General features: G+C 51.2%; 5 protein-coding genes across 5 annotated transcripts; 3 read left to right on the top strand and 2 right to left on the bottom strand.

Moving 5' to 3' along the window:
- Positions 1–102: 102 nt before the first annotated feature.
- On the top strand, positions 103–1,642 carry BO72DRAFT_456482 (FAD-binding oxidoreductase; the record flags this gene model as incomplete). Its single annotated transcript, XM_040946276.1, has 3 exons — positions 103–132; positions 186–1,105; positions 1,162–1,642. The coding sequence occupies 3 exons, from the start codon at positions 103–105 to the stop codon at positions 1,640–1,642; spliced, it is 1,431 nt and encodes a 476-aa protein (XP_040804244.1).
- Positions 1,643–1,879: 237 nt separating this feature from the next.
- BO72DRAFT_14161 (enoyl-CoA hydratase/isomerase family protein) lies at positions 1,880–3,199 on the top strand. The gene is made up of 2 exons (XM_040939176.1): positions 1,880–2,511; positions 2,599–3,199. The coding sequence occupies exons 1-2, from the start codon at positions 2,117–2,119 to the stop codon at positions 3,038–3,040; spliced, it is 837 nt and encodes a 278-aa protein (XP_040804243.1). The 5' UTR covers positions 1,880–2,116; the 3' UTR covers positions 3,041–3,199.
- A 4,567-nt stretch (positions 3,200–7,766) lies between these two features.
- BO72DRAFT_525467 (uncharacterized protein) lies at positions 7,767–8,372 on the bottom strand (the record flags this gene model as incomplete). The annotated part of the gene is made up of 3 exons (XM_040949955.1): positions 7,986–8,372; positions 7,870–7,921; positions 7,767–7,780 (listed from the first exon to the last, which is right to left on the bottom strand). The coding sequence occupies exons 1-3, from the start codon at positions 8,112–8,114 to the stop codon at positions 7,767–7,769; spliced, it is 195 nt and encodes a 64-aa protein (XP_040804242.1). The 5' UTR covers positions 8,115–8,372.
- Positions 8,373–8,747: 375 nt separating this feature from the next.
- On the bottom strand, positions 8,748–10,246 carry BO72DRAFT_445591 (class II fructose-bisphosphate aldolase). Its single transcript, XM_040944091.1, has 3 exons — positions 10,110–10,246; positions 9,543–10,055; positions 8,748–9,477 (listed from the first exon to the last, which is right to left on the bottom strand). Exons 1-3 carry the CDS (start codon positions 10,211–10,213, stop codon positions 9,204–9,206), a joined length of 891 nt encoding a protein of 296 aa, XP_040804241.1. The 5' UTR covers positions 10,214–10,246; the 3' UTR covers positions 8,748–9,203.
- Positions 10,247–10,446: 200 nt separating this feature from the next.
- Positions 10,447–13,543, top strand: BO72DRAFT_398665 (Zn(II)2Cys6 transcription factor). The gene is made up of 5 exons (XM_040942101.1): positions 10,447–10,580; positions 10,652–10,752; positions 10,809–11,340; positions 11,393–11,979; positions 12,032–13,543. Exons 1-5 carry the CDS (start codon positions 10,485–10,487, stop codon positions 13,125–13,127), a joined length of 2,412 nt encoding a protein of 803 aa, XP_040804240.1. The 5' UTR covers positions 10,447–10,484; the 3' UTR covers positions 13,128–13,543.
- Positions 13,544–13,600: the final 57 nt, after the last annotated feature.

Here is a 13,600-nt window from a genome sequence, read left to right as displayed (position 1 = left end):
TCCTTTGAAGCCACATTCCAGCCACACCCCCTCTTTAAAATCCACGTCAGCATGTTTGCTTACTTCTGCTTCCATATTCCTCCCACGACCAAGAAAATAATCATGGGTATTAGCAGTTGGACTGGTGCATGCGTGAGTTGCCCTGAATGATTGTTATCTCTTGTTGCTGACGGGATGAGGATCAGTGCCTGGGTCTTCATCGACTCCTCGGCGCAAACCAGACATTCTCCGCAGGCACCGCAGCCTACAACGCCTCCCTTGCTTCCTATTTTGCCCAGCAGGAATCGCAACTGTACCCCAGTTGCATTGTGGCCCCGACCACTGTCGATGATGTCTCCACTGCGGTCCAATACCTGACCGCCAATGCCACCTGCGACTTTGCAATCCGATCAGGCGGCCACAACGTGGTCGAGGGGGCGGCTAATATCGCCGACGGGGTGACCATTGATTTGAGCGGCTTCGACTCGATCGAAGTCAGTGATGAGCGGTCCACCGTGACTGTTGGAGTCGGTGCCACCTGGGGTGATGTCTACAAAGCGCTCGACCCGCTCAACCTCACGGTAGCCGGCGGTCGCGTCGGGCAGGTGGGCGTGGGCGGACTGACCACCGGGGGTGGCATCTCCTACTTCTCACCCCGCTACGGCTGGACCTGCGACACAGTCGTCGACTTTGAAGTTGTGCTGGCAAATGGATCTGTCGTTCATGCCAATGAACAGGAGAACCCCGAGCTTCGCGTCGCCCTCTGTGGAGGATCGAACAATTTCGGAGTTGTAACGCACATCCAGCTGACAGCCATCGAGCAGGGCCAGATATGGGGCGGGTTGGCCTACTACTCCTTCGACACGGTTGATGAGCAGCTGCAGGCGACGGCTGATTTCAGCGGCGCTGATACCTACGACGACTTCGCGTCGTTGATCGTCAGCTTTGGCTTCTCAGGCACACAAGGCGCCGCGCTTGTCAACAGTTTGGTGTACACGAAGCCGGAGGCGAATCCGCCTGCGTTTCAGCCCTTCACTGCGATACCTTCGGCGATCAACACGTTGCGCTTGACTAATATGTCCGATATCTCCACGGAGCAGGGCTCATTCCAGCCGAATGGCGAACGGTGGGTTCTCTTTGCCTTTTCTTGGGGTCGGGACTAATTGAAGTGTGCGTCAATAGTCAGCTATGGCTCGTCACGACCTTCTACACCAGTGTCCCCATGCTCAACGCGACCTACTGCCACTGGAACGAAAGTCTGACCGCCGTTCAGGATGTGGCTAATGTAGGATGGTCGTTGTCGCTGGAGCCGTTGCCGCCCGCCATCTATGCCCGACACAGCAGTGCTAACTCGTTGGGGCTATCGGAGACAACCGGCTCCCTGATGATCGCACTGCTGAGTGCCAGCTGGGTAGACGAGGCGGATGATGCGCGAGTGGAGAAAGCCGCTCGTGACCTCATTAAAGAAATAGAGGATGACGCTCGCGAGCAGAAGGCTTACCATCCTTTTAAGTATCTGAACTATGCAGCCCAGTGGCAGGATCCGATCTTCAGCTATGGCGCTGACAGTGTCGAGCGACTGTGGCGAGCTGCTTGGTCAGTGGATCCCGACTTGGCCTTCCAGGACCAGGTCCCGGGTGGGTTCAAGCTTCCTGTTCGATGAAGTCATTCCCGTGACACGCGGCCTAGACTTGATAGTTAAGATATGGTATCGAGACGCTAGACGGTAACATAGCAGGTCACATTTATATTCATACAAGAGCATAAGTTGAGAGCCAATTTACTTCTGTTCGCTGCCTGTCGGCGGCGGTGACACCAGAGAGTTTCACGTGCTGTACAAGATGCACTTGCAATCACCGGAGAACCTTTTGCACCCCACTCGCCGAGAATGACAGTGTCAAGATTTCTCGAGGTCGGAACCGGTATTTGCCCCGAATTTCTTGGACAGGGCAATTAAACTTTCGCGATGTTGGCAACAAGCGGAAGGAATCATACGACGGTAAGACTTTTCGAGGCGATGGCTACACATCACTCAAACAAGCTTGGCTCGGGTGACAGTATATAGCGAGTGTCTTCAAACACGAGCTGCCCTACAGTCAGTGGCCATCAGCATCTCGAACTCCAAAGAAGTATAACCATGAACAACGCCTCCGAATTCAATACGCCACCACCCAAGACATCCATTTTCCTTCTCAGTTTTCCCGTACCCAAAGTCCTGCTGGTCACTATCGATCGTGAGCAGCAAAGGAACTCCGTTCCCGTCGTGGGACACTCGGAGGGCTTGCAGATTTGGCACTGGTTTGATGACGAGCCGTCTCTCCGCGTGGGGATAGTGACAGGAAAAGGCACTAAGGCCTTCTGCGCGGGCGCTGATTTGCTGGAGCAGCGAGACCCGCCTAGTCACTTCAACTTCGCAGCCCCCGTCCCCGAAGATGGGTTCTTGGGACTCAGTTTGCGTCGGGGAAAGAAGCCCGTGATCGCGGCGGTGAACGGGATGGCGCTTGGCGGGGGGTTTGAAGCGTGCCTGAATTGGTGGGTAGACGCGCCCCTCAATCCAATGAGTTGGAGAAGCAGGAACGCAATGACCACGGCTAATCAACTTCCATTATGAATGTGTAGTGATCTCGTCATCTCCTCCCCAGAGGCCGAATATGCTCTGCCGGAAGTCCGCATTGGAGCGTTCGCGGCCGGCGGGGGTTTGGCTCAGATTGTTCGGGCGTGTGGCCTGCAGATCGGGAGTGAATTAGCATTGACTGGACGACGAATGTCAGCTCAGGAGGCAAAGAGTCTGCGGTTGGTCAACATTATTGCCAAATCGCCCGAGACGGTGGTGGATGAAGCGATCACGCTGGCGACACAAATTGTCAACGTCTCGCCAGACTCAGTTGTTGTCAGTCGATTTGGGTTGAACGAAGCTATGGAGGTTGATGCTATCGAACGACTCACGCGCCGCACGACGAAGCAATACGGAAGAGCTCTCATGCGGGGCGAAAACTATCGAATTGGCGTGGAGGCGTATGCGAATAAGAAGAAACCAAAATGGGTGGACTCGAAGCTGTGATCAGTGTGGTTGAAGACGTTTGTGTTTGATTCTTGCATATCTTGAGACGAAAGATGACGAAGGCAGGAATGAACTTGACGGAGTGTAGAGCGAGTAAATGTAGCGAGGAATCAGTGATCACCTGACCAGAGAATATGGCCCGTTCGCAATGAATGTTTTAGGGCACTGGGATCGTGACTTCCTCCTTGCTAGTCTGCAGTTCCAGGGGAACACACCACATCTGCTGAGCTGATCCTTTTGTATTTCTTCCACCCAACATTTATTCTTCACGCATCTTTTGTCCCCTGTCGCGTGTGTTCTTCATCAAGATTGCAGCTCTAATGTAGCAGTATTGACGACGAACAAGCGAAACCGCCCCGCAGCCGATTACTCCCTCCCCAAAGCCAGTCCGAGATTCTTGTCGCGCGCCGACATCGTTGGCCGTCAGCAACAAACTCATGAGTCTGCATTTGAGCAACGGTGTTTCGAAGGTTACTGAATACGAAAGAGCAGGCACTTATCTTGAAGATGGCTAATTCGACTCTTAGACTGGATAATGGATGGCTACAAGCGGATACGCTTCCTTCGAAGACTTCGACAAAATACATTCCAAGTCCATATCGTAATGCGGCTGGCCCAGAGCAAGGCGTCCCGCCGTACTGGAACAAACTACGAGATCCTCGAATAGTCCGCAGTGCCAGTAGAATCTCGCACTTGGCAGACCTGCAAGGCCCAGTGCTGGCTGGCTGAATAGAAAGAACAACTCCTCGGCCCGGAAGTCGTACTTGAGGCTGTCTTCTTTTGCGTCGCGGAACTCCTCTATCCACTAAACAAAACATCGAGACGAATGAGTACAACCTCGACTTGTGTCTTTTCACTTCCGTTATGAATGAGATGTTCATTCCTGCCATGAACGGATGCAATTTAATAATGCAAGCCGAACCCGGACTCAGAAGTTAAGTAGCAAACAGTCTTCAACATGCCTCCAGGTCATCTGAGCTCATCACACTCGCGATAGCCCCCAAGGAGTGTATTAAGCCGGACACAACATCCACCGCATCAAAAGCTTGAAAAACCGGGGTCGAGAGCTGCAGATGGGAGGGATACATGGTTCTACTGACAACGGCGTCCAAGGAGCTGCACAACAGGGTCCGGAAGAAAAATCCTCTAAGAGAATGTCAACTGCGAGGGGTCCTGTTCGCTTTAGCAGGAAGTTTGGAAAACAGACTTTCTGTATCAGCAGCATCCCGGCATCAACTGATTCGAAGAGCCCAATGGCGCAGTCTCTTGAGTGGGAATTCCGATCGGTAAATTGGCTTTAAAACCGGGTGTCAATTTGTCTTTGAGGCTCGGTGGGCTGGCCGTAGGCTCTTCTTGGATCGATCGCTTAGTCGCTGGCCACACTGGCTCAACGATTGAAATCGGGGCTGGTTAATCTCCGTCTTTACTAGAGATTCCCCGGGCCATATCTGAGCCGAGGTTTCTGTTATCATTGAGGTCCTTTCCGTATCCTTACGATTTGTAGGTATTTCTATGCTGGACTTCATTGTCAAGGGTGAATTCGCTTCGCCGCGTGGAAGCGACCGTTGGCTCTTCCCCTGTTGCACCCTCTTCGCCTTGGTTACCCTTAGCTAGCTTCCCAACAAGTAATTCCAATTCCGAGCTTGGGACAATTGCGGTCGCAATTGCAAGTTGACGAGGCTTCTATTTTCGCAATTGTCGCCCTCCTACCGTTCTTCCTGTTGGTGTCGTACCACCTCTTGTGTCAGAGCGCACACCAGGGAACTCCTCGATGCCTTACTGCTGTCTATCTCGCAAGCGACACTCTTCTGACTGCCTACCAGTTTATCTGCCAGACATGTAGTATTCCAATTCCCCAGTCCGCCAATTCCCAGGTCAAGAATTGATGTACCTTGGGATAGGCAAGGCGAGCTCTCCCAGGAGAGAGCAATATGCGTCGTAGGCCACCAATTCAAGATAGACGGGCGATTGAAAGTTGATTGGAGAATAAAAACACTCATCAGGCAATCTTAACTCAGGTCATCAATCACGACATATAGATTTCATACGCTCCTAGTCGACTAATGCGGTTGTATGACCATTTAGCAAGACCTTGAACCCATTCGAACCGGGGCGTGGGAGCTTGCCCTTTTATAGAAGCCCAAATGCCCCCACCGTATCGAAAAGCCCCACAACCCACCCCACACTTATCAGAATGAAATCGGATCAAGATCCATGCAACGATCTAGGCTTTTTACGATGGAACCCGACAAAAAGGGGCCAGAAACGAGTGCCTGAAAGCCACAAGAGAGGGGCTGAAGTGGCTGGTCACGAAAGAGACCAGAAAAAAAAATAAGTCTCCGAAGCCGGGAGTCGAACCCGGCCCTGCGCTCCATGAAAGTGAGGCCCAAGCAGGTACGTGATCCTACTTGAGGGTTCTAGCGTCTCGCCGTGCTACCGCAACACTACAACAGAGACTTATTGAACAGACAGCAGCTACAGGGGGGCATAACCCAGCAGCCGTAACTGTTTTCTCGCTGCAGAGGGCCCTCGCGCCATGCGATTTGTCTCAGATGCAGATAGAACATGCTGAAGGGTGTGCGCCAGCGATGGGCTTTTTCAAAGCGAAATAATCCGATGGATGGGGGTTGTTTGGCTCGTTTTTCGTGATGGGTAGACTGGACGAGTGCTGCGAGGGTGTACAGCACCTCGAAGGCGAGAAATGGGGCGGGGAGTGACTACATCACTTGCTGTTTGCGGTGCGCTGGGTCTTTGGAACCCCTTGATGGCGCTGTGGTTACTTGTTTGGCTTTTCTGGAAAAGGCCGGGGTTCGAGCCCTTTGAAGGGCATATTGTCTTTTGTTCCGGCAGCGTAGCGCAGCGAAAGGATGGATGGTCATGATGAGGAAAGAGCGGGAGTCATGGGGATGGGGGATGGGGGATGGAAAGGGGGGGAGGGATTGCCTCATCTTTATATGCTGTTGCGGCGGGTGGGTCCGACCCGGGGTTGCCGTAGTTGCGTAGCCGAGGTGGAGGCCCGTCCCGCACATTGGTATGGCTTTGTGAAGTTCACCTGGCACTGGGCGGAGCGCACCAATTGTGCCGATGCGGTTATGCACACCGAGCAATAATATGCTACTGTGCTAATTCATTTGCCGGATCCTAGCTTGAAGAGTTTGGCGGCTTCGAACTGCCGCCCTGGAACTTTGGAGACTGACAAAGGCCTTCTGCTCGGACTAAATATGATCCCTACGAATACGTACTGTGCAATATGCATTCGAGGGACCCATGTAGAAGTGTAACCACATCACGGCCAGGCTGTTGGTGAGTTGATATCTTCTAGCACGGCATTAAAATTAAACTACATACTGAGTAAATAGTCACCGCCCCCGAAGATTCCATTTTTCAGCGTGTAAGTCCTGTAAATGCCTGGTCGCGATCCATCTGCCCCCCTTTCAAGACTATTGGTCATAAATCACCCTATCTCCACCTTCACAGAGTGAAAGGATAAGAGCTTCAGTTGATTGAAAACCATACAAAACACAAAAACCACGCCACATATTCGTCCTTGTCAACAGCTTACACCCGAAAAGTTCTCTCCATATTTCAACTGAATATAGACTGCAGATCTTCGTCTTGATGCACGGTTATCTGAGTTCGTATCAGCGAAAGTACCCATGTCTAGCTGGGTCCCCCTGGACCGCAGGACCGCCGCAGTGTGTCTGCCAGGTAATCCCATTCTCCATACTGTCAGATTCAATTTTCGACCGGATGTCAGTTTTACAGATCCCAGCCACGTCACCTTTGCTTTGTGGGAGAAGTCTTTAGCCTTTGTCTCGAGCATCCCGGGCCTTCAGCGTCTTCATTAGGCTTTGTTACACGATGATCCCCTAAGGGCAATCGCCCTCCTCCAGTGACAACATGGCAGTACATGGAGAGAGTTCCGATCCTCTTTCGGGCTTGGCCTCATCCTCCCCCTTTTACAGGAGAAGCTTCTTCTCAATCGCTGCCTCCAGCTTACCCTGCCGCCGACTTTATCGGCGTTGTGCGTGTAACGCCTCGGTTCAGCGAGGTCACATGGTTTCAAATAGAACTGGGAATATGTAAACACCATGAATTCGTGGAGAATTCCTTCCTTCCTTGATAATTCAACGAATCTCAGGCCTCAAGCTTTCCTCTTTGAGCAAGTAATTCTATCAGTATTACGTTCGTGATCGGCAGACTTTAACTGACTCCTATACAGCCGTTTAATATAGAGCTTAAAAGCATAGGATATTCAGGGAAATAGTTATAGTTATATATATTTTAGGGCTGATCAGAGATATTTCTATATAGCGAGAATCTCTGTACAGTAAAGCCGAATATGGTGCTCTTTTTTCTGTTATATGGTGAGGTGACTGAGGTTACAGTACTAACACTTCTCCCATCCTGGTCTTCTGCTGTCCTTAGTGCACCCAGTACTGATACGATTACTAGTACCGAGGCCAAGATCGATCTTAGCGCCGACTGGGGGATTGATTATGAGCGTAAGAAGACGCCGACTGTCGAGCCGAAAACTTCATTCATCTAGATGGATAGAATATATATCTCGGATGATAGGCATCTTAGAATCTCAAGGGATACATCAAATCATTCACATCTGATTGTCTTCAGCCCGTTACCATGGAACTAAGTATGGATAACAACAGTCATGCAATCGTAGAAATTATAAATTGAAGGGGGAATCAACAGCAGCATTCAAAGCAGGTCAGCGCCGCACATCTGTTGGAAATCATTAACAAGCTTTTCATGTCATCGAGTCAAAACAGAGGCTGAGACTTACACTCCGCAGCAAGTCCCACAGCACCCACAATCATCATCGCCCTCCCCACCTCGGAGTTGCATCTGCATAGCTTGGGGCTTCTAGGCATACCAAAATGGTTAGAATGGAATACAATCGGCACTTCAAAGATAGCAAGTGTCATACAGGTTGCTCTGTGACAATATTCGAAGAGTCCATATCCTCGGACTGGGAGGGTTGGTGCATGGTCAGTGTTGACGCATCCCAGACCGGCTCCTGGGTGACATTTGTGCTCTTGCGGAACCAAGTGAACATATTTGCAGAACGTGCTTTGCCAGGAATATAGACAGGAGAGTTCAGTTTCGTATGATCATAACCTATAAACGCATGACATCAATCCTTAAATATCCCGAGTCTCACGAAACAGCTGCGTGAAAATACAGAAACGCGATCCGCGGGTTCCGAGGCAACTCGGCACCGCTGACAGGCACTTTCCTACAAAACTTGGGTGGTGGCGCGCTAACGGAGCATTCCGTTAGTAGTCAATACCTCCTAGCTAACCTATTCGTCAGCCGAGTGAACCAGCTGTAAACTCTGTATTAATTCAATAGATACTAACTGATTTAAAACTTAAATGTCCCAAGTACTTCCAATTGAATATATATCATACTTAGTACATAATATGAAGGCTCTTTCTAGAGTATATTAGTTGGTAGAATATCAACTAAGACTGATTATAAACAGAGATAAATCACTCCGAGCTTTTCTCATTTGTTGGACAAGTCGCAAGTCCTTGTCCACGGAAATGCTACCTAGTCGTTCTTTCAAATGCATTCAATGTAACTTGAGAAAAAGCTGCTGCCTAGAGGACTTTCCAATTCGGGCTTTCGTGAGCTGACGAGTGGAAACAAAGCGTTTAACCGAGCTGCCCAAAATTTCTACATGTCATATTCATGTTCGCCTGATAGGCAGAGCCGCTTCTCTAGCTGCGCCTCCACTTCGACAATTTTGGCACTGGATTGGAACTGCGGCCACATGAAAAATAAAAATAAGTGACTGCTATGCTAGGTTACCTACGAAAGTTCATGCAGCCAACGCTGTAGAGAGTATTCCCGCCATAAGAGCTCTGGCCTTCGTCAAAATGATTTCATTTCCGGGCACAGCCTGAGTCTTGAGGTCGTGGCAAGATATGTTGCGCTGTTATCTCGCATTGAAACAGTTTAGTATGTTGTCCTTTTATAGAGGATGTAGGAATAAGGAAGCGGCACATTTCCAAAGCAAGGCTTGCCTTGCCGTAAATAGGCAAGGTAACATCCGAGACAACTACGACCTCCTCAATCGGTCCCACCACCAAAGCGCTTCCAATGTAAATATGCTCTGACAGTAACAAACATCCCTGCACACCTATGGTGCTTGACCTGATGATCCAAGGACATCCATCAAGGCCTCGACCGATTTCTGGTAGATTGCGACTGACTGCTCTTTCAGAGCAGTGAGCTCCAGGCGACCGGCATTCTCTGCAACAAACTTTGTGTAGTCATCACGAGCGTTCCGGTTAATATTCACTTTTCTGGCACCGGCTTCAATGGCTTCCCGAAATAGCCAGTCCGGGACCGGGTGGGTGCCATGGATGACGAGTGGAACGGAGGGACCAAGGGCGTCGGCAATGTCTTTGAGTCTATGGACGTTATTAGTGAGCATTGCACTCTCGTGAGCTGCATGAGCTGCATGGGTGTGTCTTACCGGTCAAGTTGCCAGTATTTCTCAGAGCCGCCTTCTGGGTAAGGGCCGTGAATATTGCCGAATGACGGTGCAATGTAATGGACCCCCGTTTGACGGGCAAAGTCTGCTGCATGTTGTGGATCGGTTAAGATCTCTTCAAGCTCACCGGCGTCTGGAATACCGTCTTCCCCACCGTTAATGCGACCCAATTCTGCCTCCACTGTGATGCCCCGTGCCTTGGCGAGCTCGGTGATTCTCTTGCAGTACTGCGTGTTTTCCTCAGGTTCTAGTCTGGATGCGTCCACCATGATTGAATCAATCGGCAGGGTCAAAGCCTGCTCAACATCGCTAGGATCCATGCAGTGGTCGAGGTGGACACCGATAGGAACCGAGGCACCGTGGGCGGCTTCGACTATGTACTTGACAAAATGCGGGCCTTGGAAATGCATTGTCCAAGGGAAGATCTCAATCAATGCCGGGGAGCGTTTGGCCTCAGCCGCACGGATGACGGCCATAACGCCGTCATTGTTATAGCTATTCTCAAATGTCAGCCGGGTGTGATATGCTAGGAACTCGATTACAATGCACCAATTGAAAGCACCGACAGCGTATCCCCCCTGCGTCGCGTCATTGAGAATCTTCCAAGTGAGATTGCTCTCAGGGAAGGCGGCGTTGACCTTGTTTAAAGACATATTTGTGCTTGTTCCTGCAAGTCCTAATTCATTGTGTTAATTCTCTTGATTTGGGAGACAGGCCATACAAATAAGCCATCCGAGATACTATAGATTGCCAATTCTCTGGAATGCTGAATGTGGTGGCGAATTGCGGATTAGGGTGTAGAGAACGGAATGCTCCGTCTATTTGCCCCACACCGCATCAACCGGGTGGAGACCTTCGCTCTCGCACCCTCCGCGTCTCCTTCAGACTCTCATCTCCCTACCCTCCTGCTGGATTACTGCCAGCATGACACCAAAGACGTGCAAATCAACCACAGCGAGCACTCGAAGCGCTAGAAAAGTTCGATCCGCGTGCATCCGCTGTCGAAATCGACGTATCAAGGTGCGCTGGGTTTTTGACGCCTCTTCTCCGAAACTCCCCCAAACCCCACAACACAGTCAACTAATAGACAGAAGTGTGACGGGGAAACCCCGGCCTGCAGAAATTGTCTCAAGGCAAGCGCCCCATGTATTGATGTGGATGCGAGGCTTGGCGATGCGTTACTACCTCGCAGGTAAGGGTGGATGCCCCAACTGTGCGCTTCGCCACCATCGCTGACCTTCAACGCAGCTTTTCGGCAGACTGCGTCCGTCGTATTCAGTGGTTAGAAGAGATCATAAAGAAACATTTGACCCATATCGACCTCGCAGCTGGCCCGCAACTTGACGCGTCGATTAAGGCGGCCTTCGAGGTCGCGCCCCCCAAGCCGATCAGCTCCTCGCAAACTCCTCTTGTTTTCACGAGTGAACATGACGATTGCTCGTTTGTTCCTTCTCCTGAGATAGATTACTCTTCCCAAACACCTTCTTTTCCCGGTGTCCCCAACAACGAATCGCCTCAGCCTGATTGTTGGGAGTCGCCACCGGGCGACTCACATATCGCCGATGAAGTTCGTGCGCTGGCACAGAGCCTTGGCCAAGTCTCCCTCCATGAGGACTCCCGGCAGACTTACTATCTAGGTACCTCAACTGGTGTCCTTTTCGCGCATCTTATCGGTGCCAGTACAACCGGATCTCGTGATCCCTCAGGGCCGGTAGTCATCGAAGAAGAGAATACCCAGGGGGATGTCTCCTTCGAGAGGTTGAGAACCACATTGTTACAGGTCTGAGTGATGTCCCGTGATGGTGCTCGCAGTAAACTGACTCAAGACACAGGAGTTGCCTCCCCGCGATCGGTGTCAAGACTTGCTGGACGAGTATTTCCGTATCATCCATCCCGACTTCCCAATTCTTGATCCGGCGTCGGTCTCGAGCATCTGTGAAGCGCTCTACGCATTATCTTCACTGACCAATCCTTGCAAGATTGGGAGCAAAGGGTGGCCCGTAGATCGACCCGGGTTTGCCTACAACGGCGAGATGGAAATTCGGAACGGGCAATATGAAACATCAATTTCAGTTTATGCTGCGGCCTTCCACCTATTTATGATCTTTAGCATTGCTTCTACACTCAAAATGCGTCGGAGGCAGCTGGAGGACTCTCCGCAGCGACTCTACCGAGCGGCTATGTCCTTCTCCCATCATGTCCTACCCAGACCCTCCCTCGTCGGCATACAGTCTCTCGTGCTTCTGATTGCACACAGCCTAATGGCACCATCTGGAGTCAATACCTGGACAATGGTGCATCTCTGTATGGCAAATTGTGTTGATATCGGGCTACACCGTGAAATGGCCGCCAGTCCCTATAATCGTCTCCCAATTCATATAAGGAGAATGGTGTTTTGGACGGTTTATTCATTAGACAGGTGAGCCCGCTATGCATTTCAGAACCATGTCCAGCATGTGCTAAGAGATCAGGTCAATATCCACGATTCAAGGAAGACCCCTCGGGATACGAGACGAAACATTCGACCTATCGCGTCCCGGTTTAGAATTTCCTGGCAGCACCGCAACCCCCGGCAGCCCGTTCGGGCCAAGCTTTGATCCCAAGGGCTTATGGCCGTACACAACACACCATCTCGCCCTAGACCGCTGGATCTCAGCCATCAAACTACTTCTTTATCGGTGTCCGTCGTCCTGCCAGCAGAACCTTTTCATGTGGCCTCCAGACCTCGAAAAACAACAGGCGATCCTCAAAGGCAAGCTTCAGGCCTGGTATCTCGAGATTCCCAACATCGTGAGCCAACTGATCGTTCCGGATGAACCTTTGCGGGACAAGCTCCGTCTCAAGCTCGAAGCCCGATACCATGCAGCTATGATGCTCTTGTTCCAGCCCTCACAAGCCTTGCGGAAGCCCAATGTCGAAGCATGCAAGATCTGCTACGAATCGGCCGTCAAACGGCTCATGATCTACTCTCAGCTATATGAGAACGAGCAGCTTTTCTGCGGTTGGCGGAGCATGCAGGACATATTCCATTCGGGGGTGACCTTTCTCTACTTGCTTTACGGCTTGCCGTTTATACGACAGTCGGTTTCGCTTCCCGAGGTCTCCAAAATAATGCGCCTGTGCTCAAACCTCCTGAGCACGGGCGGTGAGTGGTGGCCTTCGCTAAAAAAAGCGAAGAAAAGACTGGAAAGGGTGGCCGACATCGTGATAGATAAGCTCTATAGCGTCAATGTTGCGGCGCTGCCGTCGCAAGCCGCACCAGATATGAACGGCGGGCTCGGTACCACTCAGCTGGGCGAGCCATTACCCCACTATCCTAGCTGGGAGTTTACTGATATTGCCGGCCTCTTTCAGCCGTCGAGACGGCGAACGGCACCCATGTCAACCTTTCCGGTGGTTTCCCCTCGCAGACCTGGCACAGAAGCCGAAGGAGACGGAGGGATGCCACAATCGTCGGAGATTTTCAACGAACAAGCGCAGTCCGACGCGCCCGGCTGGGGTAACACAATACCGCACCAGGCGGAAATATTTGATGACCCTTTCTGGGAGCTTGTACAGTTAACCTGATGCATGATGCGGGTGCTTTCATGCTTACTCTGCTGGAGGTGCCGCCCTCATTCCAAGCATTATCCTTGGTTTGCAAAAGTCTTGTCCTGCGCTTGAAGCAATTTATGCGGCCACACGATGATGAGTATCCAGCTGCTGGGGGATATATAATGGTTTTCGTGGTCTTGTGGGGGACTATCTTTCATGCACAAGATTGCTGGGGCTGCGGCAACCCGAGGTTCTGAGATCGAATGAATGTAACTATTGTTAGGAGCGCTGTGTAATCATTTATTAAGAACATGGGCATGATTGGTGCATCACTTCCATCTTGCTACGTACCAGGCCAGCCCGCAACTGGGCAGGTCATCACGGAACTTGGAAGCGGCAGCAACGGGCTTCGAGTGGTGGCTCATAGTATAACTTAGCATGTCATTCACAACTTGCCCACTCGAAGTAACGAGGGCCGGAATCACCCGGTCACGGGACACTGGACC

Source organism: Aspergillus fijiensis (assembly GCF_003184825.1).
Source record: "Aspergillus fijiensis CBS 313.89 unplaced genomic scaffold BO72scaffold_10, whole genome shotgun sequence".
Taxonomy (NCBI): Eukaryota; Fungi; Ascomycota; class Eurotiomycetes; order Eurotiales; family Aspergillaceae; genus Aspergillus; species Aspergillus fijiensis.
This window is presented reverse-complemented; position numbering and strand designations above follow the sequence as displayed.

What these genes read in the sequence shown, in the direction of transcription:
- BO72DRAFT_14161 (XM_040939176.1), top strand. Translation starts at nt 2,117, where the DNA reads ATGAACAACGCCTCCGAATTCAATACGCCACCACCCAAGACATCCATT. An exon ending in TTTGAAGCGTGCCTGAATTG is followed by an intron (nt 2,512 to 2,598) that starts GTGGGTAGACGC and finishes ATGAATGTGTAG; the next exon opens with TGATCTCGTCATCTCCTCCC.
- BO72DRAFT_445591 (XM_040944091.1), bottom strand. Translation starts at nt 10,213, where the DNA reads ATGTCTTTAAACAAGGTCAACGCCGCCTTCCCTGAGAGCAATCTCACT. An exon ending in GCTGTCGGTGCTTTCAATTG is followed by an intron (nt 10,056 to 10,109) that starts GTGCATTGTAAT and finishes ATTTGAGAATAG; the next exon opens with CTATAACAATGACGGCGTTA. An exon ending in AAATACTGGCAACTTGACCG is followed by an intron (nt 9,478 to 9,542) that starts GTAAGACACACC and finishes TAACGTCCATAG; the next exon opens with ACTCAAAGACATTGCCGACG.
- BO72DRAFT_398665 (XM_040942101.1), top strand. Translation starts at nt 10,485, where the DNA reads ATGACACCAAAGACGTGCAAATCAACCACAGCGAGCACTCGAAGCGCT. An exon ending in GTCGAAATCGACGTATCAAG is followed by an intron (nt 10,581 to 10,651) that starts GTGCGCTGGGTT and finishes ACTAATAGACAG; the next exon opens with AAGTGTGACGGGGAAACCCC. An exon ending in ACGGTTTATTCATTAGACAG is followed by an intron (nt 11,980 to 12,031) that starts GTGAGCCCGCTA and finishes CTAAGAGATCAG; the next exon opens with GTCAATATCCACGATTCAAG.